The sequence below is a fragment of the Anguilla anguilla genome, chromosome 11 (assembly GCF_013347855.1).
Source record: "Anguilla anguilla isolate fAngAng1 chromosome 11, fAngAng1.pri, whole genome shotgun sequence".
Classification (NCBI taxonomy): domain Eukaryota; kingdom Metazoa; phylum Chordata; class Actinopteri; order Anguilliformes; family Anguillidae; genus Anguilla; species Anguilla anguilla.
Genome location: NC_049211.1, coordinates 5642289 through 5660807, shown reverse-complemented (window position 1 = coordinate 5660807; position 18519 = coordinate 5642289). Strand labels below are relative to the sequence as shown.

The window sequence follows — 18519 nt, the reverse complement described above, 5'->3', positions numbered from 1 at the left end:
ATCTGCGTTGCGCTCTTCCCTGGTGCAGCTGGATGGGAGCCTGCGGTCATGACGATCGCGTGACGTTCTCTCCAGCGTTGTGCTCCCTGTGGTTTAGGTTACAGATTGGCAGTTAACTTTTCCAGGCTTACTCCGTTACATTTGTAATAACCGGTCATTTTTCGCAAATCCAACTTGAGGAAAAAGGGTTTGTTCTATCACCTGATGCCAACCCCTAGTCCCTAGTGACGGGTAAAGTTTGAAGGAAGGCGCAACCTCTTATGACCTCTTATAACCACTTATAACCCTTATAAATGGGCAAAAGGGGATGAGAGAGGATGGGCAACTGGGATTTGCTGAAAACACTTCATTTGATGCTGTTGTCAGACAAAAAGCTCAAGTGAATGTCATCAAGTTGAAGTTGCTGTTTGGTGGTACAGCTGTGTAGCCCCGCCCCTCCGGGCCCTCCTCCCGGTCAGTCTCAGACTCTCGTGCTGCTCAGATGTATGGTGATCTCCGAGCGGTGGAGGACCGGCGAAGCGGGCCTGGTTCCAGACTGATTTTGGGCGTCGGACAGGCGCGCCCACCATTCCCGGAGCTGCCCCGCCCCCGCGCCCTGAGGGTCCGCGGTCTGGCGCGGGGAGACCCGAGCGCGGGGGCAACTGGAGGCCTTGGTGGGGGACGACGGCGGCGTCTTCTCGCCTTCCGCCCGGTTCGGTGCTGAGGGTCCGGCCCGCTGGAGGTCCGCGTCCTGCCGGAGGGTGCCGGCGTGCGGCTTCGTCCAGCTCGGGACGGCGGGTTTCGGTTCCGCCCGGAGCTCCGCCTCCGGGACGGCCCTGTGGCCTCGGGTGAGGTCCCGCCCCTGCAGCCGGCCCCTGTACTCCTCCAGCTTGGCCTTGCACTCGGCGGCCTTCTGCTTCATCTCCAGGAACTGCTCCTGCAGGTCCCGCTCGTAGCCTTCCTCCGCCCGCAGCTCGTTCTCCCAGAAGGCCAGCTCCTCTTCCTCCGACTCCGACTCCTCCTCCGCGGGTTCTCCCTCAGCCTCCTGCGCCGCCCGCGCCTCCTCCTCCAGCTCCCGGATCTGCGCGTCCGTGGAGTCCAGCTGCAGCTGCAGCTCGTGCAGACGGGCCCGCTGGCGGGCCAGCAGCGCCCGCAGCGTCTCCTCCTCCTCCTCCTCCATTCTGAGAGCGGGAGGAGGAAGAGGAGGAAGAGGAGGAGAAACGCTGGCTTTCCACACAGGCTGCGCTCCCGGCTTCCTGTCAGCCTTGACCTTGAGCGCGTCGAGTCCCTGGCACCTCCTCGCGTCGCCATCTTTGTTCGCCTCCTCCCTGCGATTGCCGTTGCCGTCCCGGTCCTGCTCTCCTCCTCCTCCGTCGCCGCGGTCCTCCAGGAAGCTGGTCCTCGGCTGGCGCGCGGCGACCGCCGGTCTCTGCTGGCACCCCATGCCACACACCCCGCCAGGGGACCAGCAGTCCCGGGACGCGGCGGGAGAGCCGTCGGATGACGGCGTCCGGCCCTTTCTCTTTTTTTCGGGCTCCTTGCCCGCCTCCTTCTCCCGCCCCCGGCGCGTCTTCCCGCTCCTGCTCAGGCTCTCCAGCCAGCCGAACGCCTCCTCCACCAGCGTCAGGGACTTCCGTTTGGGCTTCCTCTCCTCGGCGGCCTGGGACAGCGGGGGCAGGCTCTGCCGACGGGACCCGCCCCCGGCCCCGCCCCCGCCGGCGCCGCTTCCCCGCCGCCCTCCCCGGCCCCCGACGTCCCACCGTCTCAGCGGGGCGCAGACCTGCTGGCTGCCCCACCTCGGCGCGCCCCCCCCTGCCTCCCCGCCCCCCTGGGACGGGCTGGTGCACAGCAGCGTGAGCTGCACCTCCCTGCAGTGCTGGCCGTACTTCCCCAGGGACTCCAGCAGTCGCTCGTCCGGCGAAACGTTGCGCTCAAACTCCTTGAACTTCTCCTTCAGCATGTAGCGGCCCGTGCGACCTAAGAGATTCAAAATAAAACGGTTTGTTTCATAGGAGAGGACAGTTAAAGAGCAACAAAAATTTTAATTTAAGTGATAACTCGTATGTCAATCTGTGGTTACTTTAAAAGCAGGGGTGGGCAATTCCAGTCTTGGAGGGCAAGCGTGTTCTTGCAGGTTTTTGTTTCCACCAGTTACACTGGCCAAATGAGCTAACTGCCGGTACACACCAACGCTAGTTCACTCGTAGATTAGATCACCGCAAAATGCTTCATATAGAAAGCAAAGGGCAGTCTTCAGTTGCCATTCGTGTGCTTAGCAAGAAATGTAGCCAAAATGTCAGATGGCGTAAAATATCAGGGCTAATTAAGTCATTAAGACCAGAAGTTGACCTGAAAACCAGAAATAGACACAGCCCTCGTTGCCCACCTCTACTTTAAACTCCATACGTCAGTCTGCGATCACGTTAGAACGTGAAGCTGAAAGTAGCGTCTTACCCAATGCTTGGGCCAAAGCAATGACCACTTCCTGACATGTGGTTTTGTCTGTGACACCACAGACAATTCGCTGAACGCCACCCACTGACACCTTCAGTTCCATTTTTATTCAAGGGAAGTTGTTCTCTAGAGGAGGGAGAGAAAATAATTACTGGTAATGTTTTTTCTTTTTGTTTTTTTTTTCCCCGTCAGGGCCAGTTTAATCCATTTTTATCAGTTAATCTTGTAACTGGAAAGAAAACGGTAGCTGAAGACATTTCAACGCTGGATCTATTGATGGGCAGCTGACTACAACCTCATTAATGAGTTGAATGGTCCAGTGAAATGGTGGTCCCCAGCAAAGTAGCGCATGCGTGGGCCGCACCCACAGAGAAATTACTGAATGGGCTACATTACATGCTACTACTAATTCTCTCTCCTTTCCTAACAATTCATTTAAAACATTTTTTTTTAATAAATAGTTAACTCTGGGGTTTTATATATATATGTTATTTATTATATCATATGTATAATTTCCGTTTTAAGCTTGTTTTTAAGTGCCTCGTGCAGTTTTTATTTTCATGTGCAATGAAAGATGTTTAGATACTAAAAGGAGTTTCTGATGAAACCAGCCGTCCTTACAATAGCTGATGTAGGAGCATTTGGGGTTGTGGTCTAAAACAGGAAAGTACACTTCAGGTAACTACAAAGTACCTTGTATAGAGATGTTTCCAGAAGCTGTACTTACAAACCGAATAATTTCATAATTTTCATGCAATCATGACTATAAATGTATGTCGGTACACCTTTCTTTGGGGACCGGCTTCTCGGGTTGCAATATTTCGGTTCTCAAATTAGATTCATTTTACATTCTGAACAAGTAGGCTATACCATCTTAGCTTACGTCAAACTCCCGTCATATTTGCAGTCGCACGCATTATCTTTAAAATTCGGAATAGTCTGCCTCCACCCCTTTGAGGCTGTAAACTCTACAGTGTAAACTAACATACTATGTATTATTGCAACGGCTGACATTTTGCCTGAAGTGCATTGTCCCTTTTAACGAACTAATTAACTAACTTAACAAATAAACAGACAACTAAACAAATATGCCTTCGTTTTTGAGCAGTTAGGCATTTTCCATTTAGACACCAAAATCCTGCCTTTTGTACAATTTCAAGGAACAATTTGAGGTGTTGACACACAACTCACTCGTCTGGATTGTTTAGTTTACTGGGGAAATTTCTTAAGTTTATCTTATGTCATACCATGTTTCCATGGGGACATGGTAAGGACAGACAGAAATTATACTAATTTGTGTTTACGGTAATTGCTTTTTATCAGCTCTGTCATCTTTCACTAGCTCTCAATTTGGCCCCAGTTTCAATAATCTCGGTCACATATCTCTCAGCAATGCTGGTAGCTACATCAGAAATGTCGATTCATTGAACCCATCGTCCAATCGGTTTAGTATCAATGAGATTAGTTTATAATAATAATTTCATTGACCGACCTGCGAGTGCTTTGAAAAAAATTCGTGTCCTCCTTTGTTTTTGTTTTCAAAGAAGAATTACGGTACTTTCGAATTATTATCAGAGGAATTACCTTACATGCCTTTAGAGAGTAACGAAATGCGCGTCAGCATAGGCATAACAGATATCTCAAGTTTATTTTAAAAATGTATGTTCTTGCTTTAATTTATCCAAATAACTATACATATTCTAGACTACTCGCAACAGTGTGATCACATGTAGCTTGATCTGAAAATTAAAATATGCTACTGTATGAAAATTCTGAATTATCGCAACAGGTGTGTAGCCGGACCCGCTGTTCTTGTATTAAAATTTTTACATGATCTAAAATGTGAATAGTAATTTTCCTTTTCTTACTTGTTTTGGTGTTAAGAGTTGGTACTATCCTGTTTCTTATATTAGCTTGAAAATCTGCACTCAACCACTCGACAGGACGTCCCGAAGTTAGCCTTCTCAACAGTTTTCCTGAAGATGTCCGGGGATAGAATACCTGAAGAACTTCTGTTGAACGACCTGAACATTCCCAGTAATGGTGATGGTCCTTTTCAGTTGTGCGGAAAGTTTCGATGGCCCACCCTACTGCTCACAGTTTGTCCGATCTGGGGTAGATATAGCCTATTCTAGGAGTGCCTAGTGCGAGTTTTTTTGTGCACATAATTGGTTTCCAAGGCTCTGTATCCTGTTTATGCCATCGTATGTGGGTATAAATACGTTTTTCCATGCCACTTTCTTATCCACGTCTATAAACGAATGAGAAACGAAATGTGTTGGCCTGTTGGAGAACCTTTGAATGACAACGTCGCTCTTTTCCCCAAGACTGTTAATTAAAAACGATATATATATATATATATATATATATATATATATATATATATATATATATATATAATTTTTTTTCTTCAGAAATGCAATATTGGCTAAGTAACATCAGCAGGATTATGTAGCCCTGTTTATCTGATTCCGTCAAGATTACCATCTCACCTCTAGTGTGAGAATCCCTACTGAAAATAAAAAGAACTACTTTAAAATGGATCCCACAGTAGAACACACGAGAAATGCGTCTGTGAACTCGGACAATCAAGTAATTTGTTTTCATTCTGCATTCGTTGTACGGAAATAACATCATTGAATGATGCCACCTCTGTGATTTTCTTCATTCTGATAATTTAAGTGGGGCTGGGCTTGGTTAATATTTGGATGAGAGACTTCCTTCTGAGGAAGTGGCACTGATCGGCCAGAAGGGGGCGTTCGTCCCCCTCATTAATCTTTTTAATGAGGCGTGAAACCAAGGTACTTACCACAGGTAGTGTTACTGACTCACTGAAGTTATTAAAGATCATGGCAGGTATGGCACAATGCAAAGATTGTGTACTGACCAGGAAATCTCGTAACTCAGTCTAAAGTTTGGCTAGAGATTATTAACAGTTAAAATGAAAGCCTTCATTGAACCACTCTTTCTGTTTTTACCGTGGAGCAAGAAGACCTGATAGCACCATAAATCTGCCCCCTCATGAATGACAGTAAAACGCCATTTCTCCGGACAAACCAGCTGTCTTATCCGGATAAATGGTCTTGGTGTAGAAGACTCCACATCGGATCCATCAAACTTGACACACACTATACGTAAATCTCTAGCTATCCACTCAGACATGTGTACAGCTTCCCTAAACATTATCACGTTGAATGAACCCCCATTTAGTAAACGCTGGATTATTACCTATGTAATGTATGGAAGTACCCCTACAGCCAGTCGTTTCCGAGGGGAAAACCATAGAGTTAATATGCACGTCTATGAGGAAGACATTAGATAAGCAAAATCCATTCTGGTCAAGGTAGCAGCAGATTATTTCAGAAATTAAATCTGATGGCAATAAACCGTGATCCCTTGTATACAAATAGTCACGATTCAAGCACATGGTAGAATATATCGCGGACAGACGTCGTCTGGATCGCATTTCCTTCATAAATTAGGGATGTGTGATATTTACAGGTCATATGAAAACAGGCATGATAGTAGACATTTAAAAACCAGGGTCCTGACTATGCGCGAACCTGGGTGTGTCCGCATGAGACAGGAAGTTTAGCTAGTTTCTTAGCTGTTGGACGTAGTGATCACTTTTAGTTCGTAATTTTCGTTCTCAGGAACACCCAAAATGCTTGTTAACTTTTTAGATTGCTATATGTCCTGCTGTAGTTAGCTTAGTTAAAAAGCGAGTGCCATCGTCGCTCTAAGTTGGGGTAGAGCCACACTTAAAGTCGGAAACAGAACGGTGAGTTTCTATGAGAATTGTGATCCCCTGTTTTGTGACGTAGCTAGCTAGCTAATGTTAACGTTAGCTAGCTACTACACAACATTTTGAATACAAGGACCTTTCGATCCGTGTAGTTCTGTATTGAGCTATCTAGAGAACAGTCGAATATATTTACTTTGCCAGGAAGTAATGCTAGATTAGCTTTACACCATATTCGAAGATGACATACAGTTGCGAAAAAAACTATTTCTTATAGTTTGTCTTGGAGAGCTGGCTAGCTTAGCTGCCCTTATTCGAGAGAGCTAGCATGCTGTTACAGTTAGCAAGCTGGCTAAATTGGGAGTGACATTGGGCAACGTATGATTGTCACAACTGTTAGCGGTTTCGACTAAATTACACTTCTAAAAGCTTTACGTTTTGTTTTGCAGTGGCTTTCATGAATGTTAGTAGGACTTTTATTTGTCGGTGTACTCATTTAAAAGCTTAATTCGGCGTCTGAATGGATAGCGTGCCAAATTTGCCTCCCTTGTTCAAGCTAGGTATCCATAGATAGCTAGGTAGCTAGCTAGTTATTGTAGCTAACTGATTTCGCTGAGTTTGTTCCAATCAAACTAGCGTGTATGTTCATCCGTCGGTTTAGACGACAAAACGTTACTACATGAACTCATGTCGTCATCTTGTATTTTGTTGTGGTCACCAAGTATTTTAATAGTTGCAGTTGCATAACAAACTTTTTCTTTTTAAAACTGTCCTGATAGTTTTTATCCAAATGACCAAATTTCCCGGTATACTTAGGAAGAAAAATCTTGCTGGTTTTGCTTCGTACTCTGTAATGATACGATTTATCGAAATTGCACCCGTTTCATTTGATTCATTCATCTACGGGGGTCCTAAACCTCGATTTACCCAAACCAAACACAACCTGGCAACGTTAGGTATTTTCCAAGTGACTTGCCGTTACTCTGATGTCGAAATATACGGGATTTGCATCAATGAGCAATATCAACACACTGTAATCTGTGCATTGGAGCCTTCATTGTCCTTTTGTGCCTCATAGAAACGGTTGGGTCATCCGCGGCCCTCGAGCTGAAAGCAATGGGTATTGCCTTACATTAAATGTTACTATGCAGCTTTCAGGGACAAGGCCTGCAATTTTCTGAACTCATTGAACCTAAGAAATCATGGTCACAAGCTAACTCGACCCGTAGTAGGAAAATGCCAAGCTACTAAATGCTTTCCTACCTCCCACGTGACCGGTTCTAAACCAAAATTCCTAGAATGTATTAACCAGTCTAAGCTGGTTAGAAGTTATAGAATTGTCATGAGGTTTCATGTGAAGCTCGCTAATTCTTTCATTAAGGCGGTATTTGACTGTCCGTGCGTGTAGTCTTTACTTCAGTTAGTATCGCACATTTATCGCTGTTACATATTCCGGCCCATTGTTGCTCATGCTGTTAGTCTCTGTGATTAAAGTGAAGAGGTTTCATGTTTCCCTTGTGAAGAAATCTATTAGGAGAGGAAAACCAGTTGGAACACTTTAAATTCAAAAAGATTGAGCCTTAAAGGTGGCTTTCTTTGAGCGCTCATCTAGCCTTTTTATGATGTGAAAAGATCAGTATCATTAGTACCTCTAGCATACAGCTTTATTTATTTATTCATTTATTTTTTAACAAATGCATTCCAGGTGTTTTTCTTTGTGTACTTTCTGCTACAGTGCATGCCACAATTGCATTGTTTCAACATTGCCGCTAGATCGCATTTTCAGTGTTTTGTCATTTAGTTTGAATTGATTGGACATTGTTCTCTGGCGAGTAACGTTCGGGAAAATACACGTCATGTGCGCTGTCGTATTCTCCCTGTGCATCGGTTGGTGCTTTTGCCAGTATTGCCACAGTGGAAGTAGACCCTTCTTTGTTGAATATCTGCGAAAGAGAGTGTCTTTGTGTGTCTATTCACGAGTGACATCTGAAGAAAATGTAGCAACTGAAACTTTGAAGAAGTGCTTCAGGGATCTTCTGACCTGCATACATTTTCATTAATTCTGGCCAGATGTCTGGTTGCAAATGCCCCAGAACAGTCTCCTCTCCAAAACTGCCCATCCTGCGGTCTCGGTTCCATTATTTTAACACACGTCCCGGTGCGATGCCGTTAATTTCAGGGGTTCGTCTTTCAGTTTGGGTCAAACTGTCAAACCCAGCCGGCTTCACCCTTTATTCAAACAAGCCAGGTGCGAGAATTCCTCAAATCTGCACTTGTGGCACCAAGGTGCTGGTATTTTCGAGGGTGTCGGTACATTCTTCAGGTAGTTAACAGGTATTTTGTGTAACAGCGATTTTTGTAATCAGCGTGTTTTGCTGCTTACGTTGGCCAGCATAAAGTTAACCTTGTCATAATAGTTGACATTTTCATGATTCTTAATTGACCTGCAGTCCGGCGCATGTAATGCTTATTTAAACGAGTGAACGGGGCTCCTGAGTGGGTAGCTGTGGAAGTGTTTGCACTGAGCGTACGTAGCCTGAGCCCTGTTTAAACATGGAAAGGGCTCTGCGTCCATAGCTCCAGCTGTGGAACTGGGAGCTCAAAGTGCAGGAAATGGGAGAGTGTTCCTTTGAAAGGTGCCCGAGCTATTTTCATATTTGTGAAAGAAGGGCACTGGTGAAATTCTGTAAACGCTATTAAAGTGAAACGGGCAGCGTGAATTGGGTGAAAAGCGATGATGCCATGTGTTTATTATCATGCTTTGCTAGGCTAGCAAAAAAAAGCAATATAGAAACGTGCAGCGAGTGGCTAACATTACATTACACTTTAGCCAGCGCACCATTTGTAGGCTCTGACACACAACACGGTGGAAGAAATCTCAGCTCAAAGGGTGTGGTTCATCATTCCCTCATGAAAGGGAGGACAGGCGTCATATGGTCAAGCAGTTTTTTTTGTTTGTTTTTTTCTTCTTCTCCAACAGGTTTAAAACGGACGTGGACAGCCATTTCAAACAGTCCAGGTTTGAGCGAGCTTCATGTTGGTTGTTTCCCTAAAGACACTTTGCTAATGAACAATCAGTCATGCAGAATGTAAAACAAAAAGAACGTCCGTGGTTATGTGGTTTAAGATGACGTTATTGCTTCCCTGTGAAGGGTTTGTCATTTTTATGACTAAACGTGTTTCCTGTGCCATTAAAATATGGGTGCAGTATCACCACACCAGCAATCAGGGGCCCTGCTTCTCAAAATGCGCCTGAGCCTTGCATTAAACTGTAATATGCTGTAATAACACCAGAGTTACGCAGTGTGATTGGTGAGGTGAAATGGAGGGCAGGTCACACAGTAGAGGCAGAAACTCTAGGGATTTTCAGGACTAGACCTGATACGGTGTTTGATACTATCTAGTCTGTAGGTAATCGGAGAACTAATTTAGTCAGGAAAATGAGGAGCATTGTTGGGCTGAATGGCTGGTGACATTGTGATATGCACAGGGTTAGGAAATTTCCATACAGTGATTTATTCAGTGACATCACTACCTATACCCCCCCCCCCCAATGACAAATATTAAATATCGTGGTGTTTGTCATATCTCCACATCATATGGAAGTCTTCATCTTGGCTCTACTGTAATCATTTCTAAGGTGATAAGTTGTTAATTTACTTATAGCTAGCAGTGTGTCTCTTCAGAGGGGTAGGAGTAATGGTGTGTTCTTCCCACAAGATGGCGCCAAAGTTTATTGGTTATGTCATTTCCCCCAGCCCATAGTGATAAATGAGGCTCTTTTCTGGAATTTTTATGAGTTTCCAGTCTGCGTTTTTAAGGTGTTGCCTCAATGAGCTTCTAGGTCATAAATGGCAGTGGAAAGGTGAATGTTGCTGAAAGCATATCTGGTGATATCTCTTCAGGTTTATACGTTTAGCCTGAGAGAACAGAGGTCTCGTTTAGACATTTCATGCCTGGTCTAGTAGGTGTCAGAAATGTAAACCTTGGCCCCAAAAACCTGCACAAACAACAGAAAACATAAACAAAAACCCCCTAAAAACAAGGTGCGTCTGAACTATATTGAGCAGTGCAGCTGTTGATGGCCTTCAGAGTGTTGTGGTGGGTCCCCTCCCCTGGGCGGGGGGGGGGGTGTAATGTGAGAGTTTGGGTTCCCGCCAGCATCACCCCCCCCCCCCCAGATGATCCAGATAGGGCACCTGCAAAGGCCGGCGCACGCAGAGCGATTGTAGCACGGCAGGTGCTTCGTCCGTTTTCCGCGGAATGGCGTCTCAATATCTGGCGCGGTGGCGGGGCGCTGGGTGTTGGGAGTGACTCAGCCGCACCTGTCCATCTTTGAATACGGCCAGCTTAACCCTTTGAAGAGCTGAGTTTTTTTTTTTTTTCCCTCCCCCACAGTTCTCCATCCGTGTTCTAGAACTCCACTGCTTTCAGTCACCAGCGCTGATTGTGACATCAGCGTTAGAATGTTCAGTTCAGAACATTCTAATCACATATCTGTGACCTCACACCTTAAAGGATTACAGAAGGTGCAAACCATGCAGGATGAAGTGAGCTCGGACAGGAGTTTGTGCAGGTTTACGGTGGGTTTTCTTTTGGGATCATCGGTCAGTGGGGGTTCACTGGGGTACGCCCAGAGAGGTGTGGCGACATTAAGCAGTGCTGATTCAGACGGGATTTGGGGTGATTTACTGCAGAAAGGTGATCCCGGAAAGGGAAACTGGACACAAGCATTTTTAGCCGCTGAGCGTTTGGGTACGCTGTGTGCCGATCTCGGTTACAGCCGCTCCTGAACACGTATTTTCCTTCGGTCAGTCTCTGCAGAGCCTGGATGATGGCCAATCCCAAACCCCTTTATGCACTTCATATAAACTGTTTTAATCACCACATCACATTAAAAAAAAAAAAGAGAAATGTTTTTAGTGAGGACCTGACCTGGGGCCTGTACCATGAAGCGGGATTACTGCTGAGTAAAACCCGGAACAGCTCTGTTTACTTCAGTCCATGTTCCAGATTTAAGACGGTTCCGGGTTTTACTCAGTTAGCGCAGTTATCCAGTTAGCTCTGTAATCCTGCTTTGTGAAACTGGGCCCTGCAGTAATGTGATGGTAACCGTGAGTTAGAAGGCCGTAGAGTGCGTCAGCGCGGATGAATCACTGCATGAGCGAGCGGGCAGAAGCAGGTGTCCCGATCCTGCTCTCTAACTTACAGAGCTCAGCAGTCAGAGAGGGGTGCACCTGGAAGATGGTGCAACACGATAGCCGAGTCGCCAGGGAAACATCGTGTTATTGCTCCTTGAATACGAAATGTCACCAAACGAGGGGTGTAGTGTTGTCCGTTTTTTTTTCATTTATTTAACATGTTTACTACTCACTACGCGGAAGACCAGTTAAAGTCCTCATTGAGCTGATCGCTAGGCAACTGTTCCAGCCTCACATCCCTTGTTATCATACATAATGGAAACCATGGCGACCTGTTTGAGGGACCTGGCCAACCTAAAGTGAGTCGTGCTAAACTCTGAGCTCCACGGGCTCATTAGCGTTAGCCTCATTCACAGGGGGCAGCTGTAAGGAGTTGCCCTGATGTCTGTTGACACCGTGACCCGAGTTCACTGGAGCAACAGCTGGACCAATGGAAACCAGAGCTTCATGTTAGCTTCCACGCGATTGGTTACAGAATCTGTAGGGTGTGCAAGAGGATCCTCCCTTGAGGAAGTGTTGAGGTTGTTTGTGTTGCCGAATTTCTGACTGTTCCGTCTTCTGTGGTTCACCGAACATTTTTGAAAAATGCATGTTCTACTTCTGCACTCCTCTTTGTGTTCTCTTTCTGTTGCCCCCCTCTGTTTTACTTGGTATAATCTGAAGGGAGGTGTCACCCCCCTTCTCCGTTACTTGGTATCATCAGAAGGGAGGTTTGCGGCCCCCTTCTGTTTTACTTGGTATCATCTGGAGGGGTTTGTGTCCCCCCCTTCTGTTTTACTTGGTATCATCTGGACGGAGGTTTGTGCCCCCCCCCCCCCCCCCCCACCTTCTCTTTTACTTGGTATAATCTGAAGGGAGGTCTGACATTTCGAGCAACATTCCAGAAACAGATGCCATGAGCTTGGCATGAGCGTGCACTGTGTTGAGGAGAGTTGGAGGCGTGCAAGGAGTTTGAATGTTGATCCCAGGGCCCTGGGCCCGCTGGTGTGTGCATGTGAGCGTGCACGTGTGTGCCTGCATAAGATCACAACTGTCAACCTTCATACTGAAGTGGGACACCTCATGGTGCCTTAAATGAACACTTCAGTGGTTCTATGTCCTGTCAGCCAGTCAGGAGGTGCAGACGTGATTTTAATCGTTCTTTAAGTCTGACCGCATTTTATCCTTCTGTCTCTCCTACATACATGGTCTTTTTGCATTCACTTTGGACTTCGCTTTCAACGAATAGGCTTTCCTTTAAAGAAGCGTTATACGCATGGACGCAACTGAAAAGTAATCCTATTTACGTGATTATTTACACTGCTCTATCGAAGACTGAGTCCTGATGTGCATGCTGCAAAATGGCATAATCTGTCTGTCCTTATGGAAACATGGTTTACTTGACAGTAATTCATATTAAAGACCCCATATAAGAGACCAAATAATGCACTCATGAGTGGCAAATGCAACCTGCACATCTATAATCAGTTTCAACGGTTGTCATAAACCGTTAAAGGCTGTGCTGTCACCATATGTGGCAAATCAAATGTGGGTATATTGGGTTTGCCATTGATTTAGTATTTCATGGAATAGCCACATCCAGCTTGGAGGGCACTGTAGCACAGGCCATGATGGGCTATGTTTATAGTTGTCTTTATGAAGGCACTGTCTAGTTATTTTGAAGCCTTTCATAGTTCATGAGTGGGGCCTGTCACAGAGAGGTGTTACTGCCTACTGAATTTTTGAAAATACTACATACACAAACAACTGATGGATGGCATATGATATGTGTGGGCTGCATAGTCCAGTGGATTGGTTCATGTTGCAGAAACGGACTAGATTTGCAACTGCAAGATGAACACATTGGCAGTTGACCTTTGGCCTGTCAATCATCGGTCATATCTCGTTGGGTGTCCTGAGTGATGCCCGTAGTAAGGTGTCTCTTGTTGACTTGTAACATAAATCCCTCAGTTGGTATTGCAGGACTCTCTGACCAGGAACATTGCTTCAGCGCTCGGTGGAAACATTCAAATTGTCATTCTTCAGGGGCTGGGGATTATTGGACTAACTGGGTTACCCTTTAAAATGTTTTTGAATACATTTTGTCAAATCAGTTTATTATAAGAATAACTTTCAACTATTGTCCGTGTAGTTTTATTTTTCAAGGAATTACATTTCGAGTCGCATTTAATATAAATGTATTTTTTTATGACACTGGAACATTGTGGTTTTAAGAGAGCTTTATATGTGAAGTGGACACTTGTTTTGTGTTTCAGGTTGTCTCAGGTGTGCCTGTTGCACTGTTCTTCTGATATATATGATGTGCTTTGGTTATGCCAGCGTGCTCAGTGCAATATAAACTACATATCCCAGTGTGCATTGCGTGTTAAATTTTTTAATGCCCCCCTGCAGGGAGAGCCGGCTGGCCGAGATGACCGAGTACAAGCTTGTGGTGGTGGGAGCTGGTGGTGTGGGAAAGAGTGCGCTGACCATCCAGCTGATCCAGAACCACTTTGTGGACGAGTATGACCCCACCATCGAGGTAAGCCCCCAATCCGGCCTTTCCTGCGCAGGCGCTCGCGCTCTGTGTGCGTTTGGGGGGAAACCACGGCGATACTGAGGCGGGGATTGCGTACGTTTGAGGAAAACCATGACGATACTGACACAGGGATGGGGGGTGTTTGAGGAAAACCATGACGATACTGACACAGGGATTGCGTATGTTTGGGGGGAAAACCATGACGATACTGACACAGGGATTGCGTATGTTTGGGGGGGAAAACCATGACGATACTGACACAGGGATTGCGTACGTTTGGGGGGGAAACCATGACGATACTGACACAGGGGTTGCGTATGTTTGGGGGGGAAACCATGACGATACTGACACAGGGATTGCGTATGTTTGGGGGGAAAACCATGACGATACTGACACAGGGATGGGGGATGTTTGAGGAAAACCATGACGATACTGACACAGGGGTTGCGTATGTTTGGGGGGAAAACCATGACGATACTGACACAGGGATGGGGGATGTTTGAGGAAAACCATGACGATACTGACACAGGGATTGTGTACGTTTGGAGGGAAACCTTGACGATACTGACACAGGAATTGCGTATGTTTGGGGGATAAAACCATGGTGATACTGACACAGGGATTGCATATGTTTGGGGGGTAAAACCATGGTGATACTGACACAGGGATTGCATATGTTTGGGGGATAAAACCATGGTGATACTGACACAGGAATTGCGTATGTTTGGGGGATAAAACCATGGTGATACTGACACAGGGATTGCATATGTTTGGGGGGTAAAACCATGACGATACTGACACAGGGATTGCGTATGTTTGGGGGGAAAACCATGGTGATACTGACGCGCGATTGGCCGCTTTGCCCCGGGCAGGACTCGTACCGGAAGCAGGTGGTGATCGACGGCGAGACGTGCCTGCTGGACATCCTGGACACGGCGGGTCAGGAGGAGTACAGCGCCATGCGGGACCAGTACATGAGGACCGGCGAGGGCTTCCTCTGCGTCTTCGCCGTCAACAACAGCAAGTCCTTCGCCGACGTGCATTTATACAGGTGGGCCGCCGAGGGGCGGGGCTTAACAGGAACGTTGACTCTGTACGTCCGAAAGAACGCAAGTTCATCACCGTAATGAGGAATGTAGTAGAATTAAACTGAAATACCAAGTGAAGTAACGGGCTCCAAGTAGCCTAATGCAAGGTGTGCTCTAGGAGGCGGAAAACAAGCTTTGAATAAAGGACAAAGCCTAGCTCAGCTAGCTCCAGGCACACTAGCACAGAGCATTACATTACATTCATTTGTAATGTAATGTAGACGCTTTTATCCAAAGCGAAGTGCAAAGGGCAGGAGAGTGCGTGAAAGCCTTTAATGCAGGAAATGAAATGAGAAACCCTTTGGGTTTTGTTTTTTTTGGTTTTTTTTAAATAAAAACCGGTCTTGCCGCCTGACAGGGAGCAGATCAAACGGGTGAAGGACTCGGACGATGTCCCCATGGTGCTGGTGGGAAACAAGTGCGACCTGGTCCGCACCGTGGACACCAAGCAGGCCCAGGAGCTGGCGCGGAGCTACGGCATCGAGTTCGTGGAGACCTCGGCCAAGACCAGACAGGTGGGCCGCAAGGTCACACCCGCCCCCCCTCCCCCCGGCCAGCGCGGGGTCTTTGCGACCCGGGCCTACTTTCTGAAACGAGCCCCATCTTTACCTTCATGCTCTCTCTTCCTCGTTTTCTTTTTTCTGCGCAGGGAGTGGAGGATGCCTTCTACACACTGGTGCGGGAGATCCGCCACTACCGCATGAAGAAGCTGAACAGCAGAGAGGACAGGAAGCAGGGCTGCTTGGGGGTTTCCTGCTCAGTCATGTGACCCGGTGAGGCCAGAGGCGGATTCCGGCTTGTCTGTCGCAGCCGTTGCTATAGCGCTGCGGGAACAACACTAAAGCCTTTGCTAAGTGTCCTCCATTGTGGCTCTAGAGGAGCGGCTTGACGTTGCATATCCTGTAATACTTGTGTGTGTGGCGTTTTTGTGCTTCTGTAGGTGTGCCTCTGCAGTGCGGCCCCCTTCTGGCCAGTCTGGGTCAGTGCAGAGCCTCTGGACCTGCAGAAGAGGAGAGCTTTGGGGAGGGACTAGTGGAGCCTGCTGTCGTCCAGACGGACAGAGTCCCCCTTCTCCCTCCTCATCTTCACCCTCCTCGTCCCGGACCCGTACCCCAACCATGTCCCCCTCCTTCCCTCCGAACATTTGATGGGACTCCATACCTGCCTTGGATCCTGATGCACAAAGTCTCGAGTGGAGGCTCATTGTGGAGCCTGCCACCGTCACTGTTGGGAGAGGTGGTCCCCGCCCACCACCTGTCTCACTTTCCCATTGGCTCTCTTCTTTTCTGGGGCTTCTGTTGGCACGTCTAGCCCCGCCCCTTTTCATCACACACGAATGCAGTGATTGGCTCTGCTGTCCCACGCCGCAGCTGTGGCTACAGTCGGGTCCCTCAGCATTACACTGCATGTGCACAAGCAATCACAACACACGCTCAGATTAGTTTTAAGTTTTAACTGTTTTTTTCCCTCTCGGAACATGGCCACTAAATCTCATACACGGTCGTTTGATAATGTCAATGGGTTTTAGGAGTCATCCTGTGTGAATGTTCATGATTTCTTCAAATCTTATTTTACTGTCAGTGTAATAACTGGGCTGGGCAGCAAGGCAGTTTGTTTATGTGTGTTTTCTAATATTGCTGAAATACTTTAGTAACCTGGACATGTCAAAAACGGTGTTTTAAAATATTTTTCACATCCACGTGTCAGAGCAGAGAGGCAATTTTCTAATGACAGTTATGACAAGTAGCCAATGTAATCTTTTCTGATCATGTTTACATGTGCAGTAATATTCTGTTTAAATATTCTGGGAACCCAAATATGCTTTGACTGTACACCTGTAATTCATAATGCAGTATTGTTATTGTGGCTTATGAAAAGTGTTGTATTCCATTAGTATGCTGACTAATTGTGGAATATCACTAGCGTAAACATATTTGGGATTCTCAAACGACGCTTTTTATTTCTTTTGTGGAAAGCCTGTACATCATGTACAACTTGCGGATTAGTTTCCCCGTCATTTAACCTCCTTAAGGTAGATTATTTTTCATAGTGGATTCATATTAATAGAAGAATATTAATTCGGATATAATGCAGCACAACAGCCCAACAGTAATCTTGAGAGAACCCTTATCTCAAAGAATATTGTCTGTGTGAACATGGTCAGCGTCTTGCTCTGTCTTTGCACCTCTTGTTGCCAAAAATGTGAAGGTCAGGGCTTAAGGAGAGTATCGTGTGTCCCTGTGAACTTCGGGTGCCTTCGGATGTGTGCGTCCTGGGACCCTGAAAGATCTGACATCATTCGATCCTTGGATGGACCCCAAGCATCGGTGTGTCTTCACCTGGTGTTTTTACCCCAGGAACGCCTACCAAATAGTTAACCCCATCCCGAAATGCGACCATATTACTTTGTCCTTTTTTTTTTTTTTTTTTTTCTAATCCTTAAATTTTTTTTTCCGAACACGGTTTACAACTGCCGACGCCGAAACTGGAAGGGAGGTGCGGTTGCTCGGCTGTGAGGCGCGCCCACGCACGTGTCACGCCACAGCGCCGAGCCGGAATGACTCGCAAAGGGAATGTAGTCTTAATCGCTTTACTCCTCTTCCTCTGGAGAGGCCGCTGAAGGTCCTGTTCTTTGTGACTGGTGCCCGTTGGACAGGAGTGGCCTCTGCGGGGCAGCGGTGTCCAATCGTGTGCAGCCTGCAGGTTTTCAGTCCGGGTCCAATCACGACCCATGCTGAGCTCATTAGCGAGCACCACTTGATCAACCAGAGAGGAGGGTGCTAATTGGTGAAGTCAGCTGGCGTACAGTGATTGGCTGGAATGAAAAAAGCTGCGGACTCTCGGCCCCTCCGTGGCACGTGATTGGACGCCGCTGCTCTCAGTCCTTGGTTGTGCACATGCACCGCAGAAGCGGGTGAATTCACAGGTGTGTTTTCTCCGTCGTCTCTTTATTTGTTGGAGCAGAGAGATCTTCTCCAGCGGGCAGCAGCAGCAGCAGCAGCAGCAGCTTTTTCTTCTGTGTTTCATGCATCCATTTGTCTGTAATGCAGTTCTACTGTAATTATATATTTTTAATCTACTGACGATTACAGTACATACTGGGTGGATTATGTAAAGGGCTAAACTTCTACCCTTCTTTTTATTTTGGGAGAGTTTAGTGACCCCTTTAAATTAAAAAAAAAATTTTCTGCCTCTGTTGAAAGTAATTCTGTGATCACATTTTGTTGGTGGTCTTTAGTGATTGGTAACCTGGACATTTGTAATGTGCATACAATAATCCAGAAATAACACTTTTATTAGTAAATTAATTTGAAACAAATGGTCCGTCTGTATTTATTCCATGCAGCTGGGTTTGGTAAGCCAAAGCTAGACAGCCCTCTCAATCGAGCCTCTGGTTGATGTGTATGCCTACTGTTAACTTAATTATACGTGTGGCCACTGAACTAACTTTGCTGATTGGATTTGTATATACAGTGCTGTGAAAAAGTATTTGCCCCCTCATCTCCTCTATTATTGCATATTTGTCACGTGGTGATT

The 18519-nt window shown here is 46.4% G+C and overlaps 2 protein-coding genes across 3 annotated transcripts; one reads left to right on the top strand and one right to left on the bottom strand.

Moving 5' to 3' along the window:
- Nucleotides 1-227: 227 nt before the first annotated feature.
- On the bottom strand, nt 228-5762 carry rassf11 (Ras association domain family member 11). Of its 2 annotated transcripts, none has more exons than XM_035382760.1 (3): nt 5662-5762; nt 2434-2559; nt 228-1956 (listed from the first exon to the last, which is right to left on the bottom strand). In XM_035382760.1, the coding sequence occupies exons 2-3, from the start codon at nt 2534-2536 to the stop codon at nt 461-463; spliced, it is 1599 nt and encodes a 532-aa protein (XP_035238651.1). In that variant the 5' UTR covers nt 2537-2559; nt 5662-5762; the 3' UTR covers nt 228-460. The 2 variants fall into 2 exon arrangements, with proteins under 2 accessions (XP_035238651.1, XP_035238650.1); XM_035382759.1 differs by lacking the exon at nt 5662-5762 and adding an exon at nt 4302-4358.
- Nucleotides 5763-5981: 219 nt separating this feature from the next.
- On the top strand, nt 5982-18301 carry nras (NRAS proto-oncogene, GTPase). The gene is made up of 6 exons (XM_035382761.1): nt 5982-6214; nt 13768-13897; nt 14767-14945; nt 15341-15497; nt 15632-15755; nt 15923-18301. The coding sequence occupies exons 2-5, from the start codon at nt 13787-13789 to the stop codon at nt 15749-15751; spliced, it is 567 nt and encodes a 188-aa protein (XP_035238652.1). The 5' UTR covers nt 5982-6214; nt 13768-13786; the 3' UTR covers nt 15752-15755; nt 15923-18301.
- Nucleotides 18302-18519: the final 218 nt, after the last annotated feature.